At 37.9% G+C, this 8,381-nt stretch overlaps 1 protein-coding gene across 4 annotated transcripts in view; it reads right to left on the reverse strand.

Annotated features, from left to right (window-relative positions):
* Positions 1-8,381, reverse strand: part of Mettl15 (methyltransferase like 15) — a 188,711-nt gene that overhangs the window by 37,004 nt on the left and 143,326 nt on the right. For all 4 annotated transcript variants that reach the window (XM_005364050.3, XM_013352576.2, XM_026787667.1 and 1 more), the window contains exon 5: positions 995-1,186. In XM_005364050.3, the coding sequence (XP_005364107.1) occupies positions 995-1,186 (192 nt within the window). The remainder of the gene's footprint in view (positions 1-994; positions 1,187-8,381) is intronic.

The following is an 8,381-nucleotide window of genomic DNA, read 5'->3' on the forward strand; positions in this document are numbered from 1 at the left end:
GGGGGGAGGGCGGGAGGAGTGGGAGGCTGGGAGGAGGCGGAAATTTTTTTTTCTCAATTAAAAAAAAAAGAAGAAGGCAAAAGATTCATAAACAATACAATTCTAATAAATATGTCACTATGCAAATTTAGCACTCATATCAATACTCATATCAAGGTAAAAGGCCATATATGAGTATTTACCACAGGATATTCATGGCATGACTCAATGTCCACACAAAAATCAGGGGTAAACTTTGGAGATATAGGTTATTCTGGCAGGGTACCACTAGTAGGTTCAGATGTTAGTACTAATTTAAGTTTTAAAATCAATGTAGAAAAAGAAACTTTTCCTAATCTTTCCTACAATGCAACATAATGCCATTAAATGGATTGTGTATCTATGTGAATTGAATTATGGTAAATAAGCATTAGTATATTTACAGCGCCAAAGAATGAAGGGGAGTTACAGGTAACAGTCTGTGTTGATTTATGTAGTGATGTAGGATGCAGTGCCATACACTGCAAATACTTTAGAGAAGCTACAACTAGGGTGGCTGCATAATAGATAGAACAAAAACAGAATTGCAGGAATCCTATCAGACTTGTTTTTTTGCAGCATTATAAATGAATATCAATTAAATCCAGCTACTCTTGATTCTTACAGATACATAGTTGGACATGCACAAAAATGAAGCAATTGTTTCAGCATTAATTTTTTTCCAAATTACTATTAAAAAGCCATATTGTCGATGAAAAAAATCCCATAAAAGTTGATTTCCTCATTCTGAATACCTCCTCACTATATTCTGTAAAGACAGTAAATATTTTCCAAAGGCAAAGAAATACTGGGTCTATAATGAGCAGCAAACACAGTTGATTTACTATGTATGGACAGTGCTGGGTGTGGGAGTGTGCTGACAATTTTTCAGTCTTCAAGGAAATTAAATTCAGAATGATTTTAAGAAATTGATTTTTTTGTGTGTGGTAAGAAGAAATGCTTTTTTAATACCCACCTGTCTCCATCCATCCTCATGTCCAAGGGACCATCCTTCCGAAGGGAGAAACCTCGCTCAGGAACATCAAGTTGCATGGAGGAACACCCCAGATCCAAAAGAACTCCATCGATAGTCCCTGGCTGCACTCCAGCTTTTAGTAACAAAGCCTCTGCCTCGCTGAACTGGCCTAACAAAGCCTGGACCTGTTTCCTGTGAATAAACCCAAGATAGGAGAATTCTGCTGTGTTACTCTTTCGTTACATTTCTGACCAATGGAAGAGAGTGTATCCTATCACTGGATGATTTACCCCAAATAAAGACACAACGTTATCATGAACTTTCTTAGCATTATACTTTTTGAGAAGGTATATATTTAGAAATCAGAAAAATAGCCCTTTGTCAGGCTAGGTTTTTATTCTTTAAAAATTTCTTACATTCATGAGTAAGAAAGGCAGCTCATGAAATTCTTACAAAAGAATTACTTAACTTACAAGCAAATTCAAATACAGTAGGCATAAAACAAAAATAATATAAATAAAACATGCATCCACATCATGAATGCTAGCAATCACATAAAAGGAATGAATCCAGCTATGTGTGCAACAATGCAGATGGAAGTGGAAGTGGAAATCATTGTGCCAGGTGAGTGAAGAATGTGCAGGAGAACAGTAATACATTCATTCATGAATTGAATTCATAAGTGAAATGAATTGCATTCATAAGTGAAATATTAATACACTGATCTCAAAGTTGAGGTCAGTATGAATATCTTGCAGTGATGAGAAAAGAGTTGGGGAAAGAAGAAAATAAGAAAGGTTGCTCAATGTATAGTTACTAAATCATAGTTAGAGAAGAGAAGGATTTTCAATGTGCTATTGTATTCCAATTTAAACATTACAGAGTGTATACATGTATTCCATACTACCCCATTTACAGGTAGTTTTTAGGTACCTGTTAAATACAAATCTCTAAGTAATAAAGAGAACCATGAGAAAATTTTTTAATATGTTCACTCCCAGTATTTGACTGCTATGCATGTTTATTCGGTATGTAGGACAGGGGTATTATGTAGCTCCATACGTCAGGAATAAAATAAGGACAGGACTAAACAACTACTGAAGATTCTTCCTCCAACAAGAATTTCAAACTGGGCATGAAGCACTCAGAATCAACAGACAGGAAGAAGTTTGGATCCCCATGTTCATTCCAGTCCTTCCTATGCAAAGGAAGCTGCTTCCCTTTGGTTTCAGCAGAGGCCTTAAGGCAACAACGATCCATTTTGGAAGGAGAATGAGTAAAGAAATTGGGTAACATTTTGAAGTTTTCTTTCTCCCCTCTGAATGTGAATGGAATGGGCTTGTATTTTAACAACATTAGGCAATTCACATTCAAAGCATTTACTTATATCTTATGCCATTTAAGGGAAAATTCACAGCTCACTGGTACTGGTAATTTTTTCTCAAATTCTGGATGAAAGGGTAATTTCTGGATTACTCTTAGATTCCATGCCAAATATTGACTGCATGTCTGCTGCGGCAGTTACTATGCTATCTGGTGAATATACCAAGGGGAGAGGAAAACTAGTGAGTCATGTTTTCTGAGTTAACAGCTGAGAGGAGCAGATACAATTTACAGAGCAATCTGGCTGGAGCCAATGATAGAGAGATAAATAAATGCGCTACCTGTTTTAGAAAAATATCAATGCTAATAAAACTGTATTGCAAAAGCAAAAAAAAAACCAATAAAGTTTCAGGATTGGAACACATTTCACTAGTCACAATTATGTGGACAAGGAAACAAAACCATGCGAGAACACATAGAGGAAGGAGCAGCATGTTGTCAAAGCACGTCCTTGTTGTCACAGAAGGGTGTGATTGGCTTGTTTGAGTAGCTGCACAAAATTATTGGGAACTGAAGCTACTGACCAAACAAAAGCAGAAATAGAGCCCAAGAGATCCCTCTGCCAAGAAAAGATGCTCAGCTAGGGAATCTTACCTTCAAGAGCACAGTAGGAAGGGAAATTTGTGGTTAGGACACTTAAGCACACAAGTGTTCTTCATATACTAAAGTAATCACCAAGTATTTAAATATAAGAAACAATATACATTTATATATACACACAGAAATAAGTATAATTCAATATCATCAATTCAAATCCAAAGTACTCTGCTTCTCTGGGGAATCCTGATGCTATCCTTTCTCAACTACTAGTAAATATTAAAATAACTGTAGAGAAAATTGTGCCCATTACCTCGTTAACTCCATGTGAGCAAAATATTGCTTTGGATATGTTATTTATACTATATGTTAAGAAACATATAATATTGGAACTTAATTTCCAGTAAGCACCAGTAATCTAATTCATATTTGGACATTATTACTAGTTAGAATTCACTATTACTCTTGGGACTGAAGAGGTAGTTCAAGAGGAAAAGAATGGGTTAGCTTACGTATAAAAGAGCCTAATGTACAAAGCTTATACATGAAAGTCCAAATAAAATAAAAAGCAAAACCAAGGAAAAAACATCAATTAAGCAGTTACTTCTGCAACTTCTCACTGTGAGGTTCGTAAGTAACCTTATGTTACTCAATTCAGAAGCCATGCTGCATGGCAGCCTTCCCACACATGAACCTCTACCTACTCTAGGGACACTTTTAGCCTTCACTGAGTTGCCAAATTCTCCATTCCAATAGGACCTCAAAAATTCAGCTACAGATTAAAAATAAAAAAACAAAAACAAACTACCAGGTACTTGATATTTGTGGCAGGCTGGTTATATAGTAGTTTAGTAGTTTAGGTATTGCTATAAAGGTCCTTTTCAGTGAGTGGGTTTTAAGTAAAAAACATTAACTTTAAGAATGGAAGTTCAGCTACAATGTCTTAAAAGGAAAGAATCATGTTTCCCAGGGGAAGAAGGAATTCTGCCTCAAGACTGCAACATTACTTTACACCCCAGACTTACCAGCCTGTTCCCAAACAGATTTCACATGACAGACCTCACAGGTCGGTGAGCAAATTTCTTGAAGCAAACCCTCCCCCGACCAGTATCCTCTTTACTTCTTCACCCTCCTACACACACACATACACACACACACCACACCACACACACCTACACGGGCACGTGTGGGCACGAGAGCTGTGGGCAGGGTGAGTGAGGTATATTTTGTGTAGGACTGGGGAGATGGTTCAGGAGTTTACAGCACTTTTAATGACAGAGGTTTCTCGTTTGGTTTCCGGCACCCATATAGCAGCTCACAACCATCTGTAACATCAGCCTGAGGTAGTCTGATACCTTCCTCTGGCCTCCATGGGCACTTACACTCATGTACACACTCAAATCTACATACCCTAATGCAAACACACATAATTAAAAATAAATCGAACATCCAAAAATAAAAAGCATTCAACTTATTTATATTTTTGCATAAGTTTCTATATCCTAAACCACACACTGTACTTATTTCTTAAGTTATATATCATACATAATACATATACATGTGTACACGCACATACACATATAATATGCATGTTTATGTATACCAATCTTCTACTAGTTCCATTTTTCTGGGGAATCCTGGTAAAAACAGATGTTTGGGGGTAGATTTCTGTTAAATGCTTTGCATTCATCATGCTCATGGCTACCATAATTTGTTCAGAGATCAACATGTGTACAATTCTGGCTAGTAAGATACAAGAGATACTTCCTAGGAACTCAGCAGGTCTACTAAAGGTACATATGTATGGATGTACACACACAAACACAAATAACATCCCAACCACTATGGCAATTATACTCCTCAAGTATTCTTTTCTCCTGGATGGTAGGATTACAGACACAGACCAAGGGACAGTATTTAATTGGCAGTCAGACAAAAAGAAATAACTTGGAAAGCCAAAAATATTTTAACACTTACATACTTCTAAATATCAATAAACAAAATGAGTTATAAAATGATACTAGAAATGAGCTAAACAGAGCAATAACAAAGTAACACAGTGAAAAGGCAAAGCATTAAGGCTTAGGATATGCTGTTAATGCTGTGCTCTGGAAACTTCCACGCGTGTACAGTTATTAAAAAACGGGTATGGTGAACAATGTCTTTATTTTTATAAATAAACACTGTTGTGGAAGCTCTTTCAGCTCCTTCAGCCAATAGCCTTTAAGATACCAGACCACTTGGGTGTGGTCTCTTATACTATGAAAGCAGATGTAAAGTATGCATACTCTCTCATTTGCTTCCAACTGCTAGACTCTGTTCCTGTTCCCCATTTGCACAGAGAACTGTAATCTAGGACAGTGGTCTCTGAGTCTTCCCCAAATAAATAACCCTTTATTATAAGTAATTCTGAAATAGGGTGGGATTATTTTGTACCTTCTGCCATCAAAACACAACAGCACATTCAAATCCCTTGATAAGGGAAAGCAAAAATAAAAACAAATATTAAAAAAAGAATTAAATAAATAAAAGATGAAAAAACTAAAAAAGGAGTATTTTATACAATGAGTTATAATAAGCTCTTTGAAAAGACTAAGAAAATTGATTAACAGCCCATAAGGATGTTTATCAATATGAGGGATGAAGAGGAAAATACCACATTAGACACCAAAAGACATCAAATATATCACAAGAGGAAATGTTTAACAATGGAAAGCTAGTAAATTAGAGATTTAGATAAAATGAAAATATTCTCAGGAGACTATAACTTATTAAAACTGACATAAGAAATGTAAAACATAGTCCTAAGATCACTTATAAATTTAATCTGTAATTATAAAGTCTCCCACAGAGAAAAAGACATGCACAGGTGGCTTCACCATGTATTCTTCCAAATATTTAAATATTTAGCTATTTAAGTAACTTTAATATTATATAAACAAAACAACATTGATATTATAATAAAATCTTCCAGAAAATAAAAAAGCTATTTCAACTCAAATCACAAGGCAAGCATACTGGACGGGGGCTCTGAAATGGGAAGATCGAGGTATAGAGTAAGGGACTGGGGGTACAGATAGATCTCATTAGGAAAGAGAATGGAACAAATAGTTATGAATGAATGCGGGGGACTGGAATTGGAGGATCAAATGGGAAGGGAGGAAGTATGGGAGAGAAACCTAGAATTAAGTGTCATTTGTGGAATACTATGGAAACCTAGTACATTAGAAGCTTCCTAAAATACATATATGGGAAGGCAACATAAATGAAATTCTCAAATAATGGGAGTAAAGGGAAGAGTCCCTATTTTCTATCTCTTGTCACCAAATGAAGCTACTAGTACTAGGATTTGTTTAAACCTAATTGCTTTGTTGGCCAGAGGGCTTATATGGGAATAAACAATCCAGGCTGTTGTTAAGACTAGGTTGCTCTCCAAAAAGTAATGGTAAGGTCCCACTGATGAAGATAAAACCTGTATGACTCACTGAACATGGAAAAGCAAGTTTGTGCTTGCATAGAGCCTTTACACATACATGCTAGCATCTTTGTTATGGAACGGTACTCTGCAAACTAACAAAGGAAAGATATAAACACCAATCTAGCCACAAACCCTTTGGTCTACAATGGTGCCTGCAAGATATGCTAGGGTGATGGAAGAAGGTCATTGGTTAAATAATAAAGAAACTGCTTGGCCTCATAGGTTAAAACATAGGTGGGAGGAGTAAACAGAACAGAATGCTGGGAGGAAGAGGAAGTGAGCTCAGACTCTACAGCTCTGCTCTCTGGAGCAGAGAGACACCATGCTCCCCTCTCCCGGGCAGACACTATCGATGAAGCTCTGACCCAGGATGGAAGTACGCTAGAATCTTCCCGGTAAGCGCACCTTGGGGTGCTACACACAGAGGATTAGAAATGGGCTAAATTAATATGTGAGAATTAGCCTAGAAGAGGCTAGATAGAAATGGGCCAAGCAGTGTTTAAAAGAATACAGTGTCAGTGTAATTATTTCAGGGCATAAGTTAGCAGGCGGCTGGGTGCTGGGGATGCAGCCCCGCCACTCCTATTACAACACTAGGGCAATGGTGATACAAACCTCAAGGCAGTAACCAAGAAATATTTGATTTGATTGAAGGCCCACTCCATGAGCTGCAACCCATATCCAACACTGCTTGGGTCACACAGCATCAGAGACTAGATAGCCCAGGAACACAAAACAAACCCAAATACTAGTGTTCTACTCAAAGACTGTAGCAATTAATAGCATTTTGCTATACTTTTAAATCAACACCTTGCTCAGCCATCATCTGAGATGCTTCCTGCAGCAGAAGAGAGGAACAAATACAGAAAAACACAGTGAGGCCTGAGTGAGAGACCTTGGAACACTCAGACCTAAATGGGATGTCTCCATCAAATCTCTCACCTAAGGGCTTAGGAAACCCTACAAAAAAGGAGGCAGAAAAGAGTGTGAGAACCAGAAAGAACCAGAACACCAAGAAAACAAGGCCTTTCAAATGAACCTGATTAACATATGTACATATAAACTCCAAGAAATTGAGGCATCTTGCACAGGGCCTACACAAGTACATACCAGGTACACTGTATATACAAGATGGCTTTCATGTTTAGTGTTCTTATGGAAATTTTGATTGTGGAATCCCATGGGTCTTAGTTTCTTTTGTCTTCTCTGGGGCTCTTTTCTTTTTGTCTGTTTGCTTTGTCCAAGACTGATATGTTAGTTTTCTTCTTATTTTATTATATTTTGTTTTATTATCCCTTAGAAGCCTGTTTTTTTTTTTCTAGTAAAAGAAAGGGAATGGATGCAGGTGAGCAAGAAGGTAGAGAGAAACTGGAAGGAATTGATGTGGGATTCCCCTCTGCATGCTATGAATACTATTGGTTAATAAAGAAACTGGATTGGCCTGATAGGGTAGAACTTTGGTAGGTGGGGAAAACTAAACTGAGTTCTGGAAGAAGGAAGGTGGAGTGAGAGAGAAGCCAAATAGCCCCACCAGATACAGATAACAGAAGTTTACCCGGTAAGCCACTGCCACATGGTGATACACAGATTAATAGAACTGGGTTAAAATAATATGTAAAAGTTAGCCAATAAGAAACTAGACCTAGGCTGAGGAGTTCCATCTGGACGGGTGAGAGTGTGCTATTCAGGGGTGGATTGTCCCGGAAGAGAGCACAAACCCCCCCTCCCCCAGCTCCTTCTGCAGGGCTGTCTTTCTTATGCATGACCCAGCCCCCAGCCCCACCCCCAACCCTGCCCTGCTGTATGCTAGGACCAGTGCTCAAGAACAGTTTTAAGCTCCTACACTAAGGCTACCCACCCAGAGCGGTGAGTGCCTACCTACCGGGAAAACTCAAGTCCAAATGGATTAAAGACCTTAATATCAGCCCGAACACACTGAACCTGATAGAAGAGAAAGTGGGAAGTACCCTACAACAGATGGGCACAGGA

This window comes from Microtus ochrogaster (assembly GCF_000317375.1).
Source record: "Microtus ochrogaster isolate Prairie Vole_2 chromosome 14 unlocalized genomic scaffold, MicOch1.0 chr14_random_1, whole genome shotgun sequence".
NCBI classification, from domain to species: Eukaryota; Metazoa; Chordata; class Mammalia; order Rodentia; family Cricetidae; genus Microtus; species Microtus ochrogaster.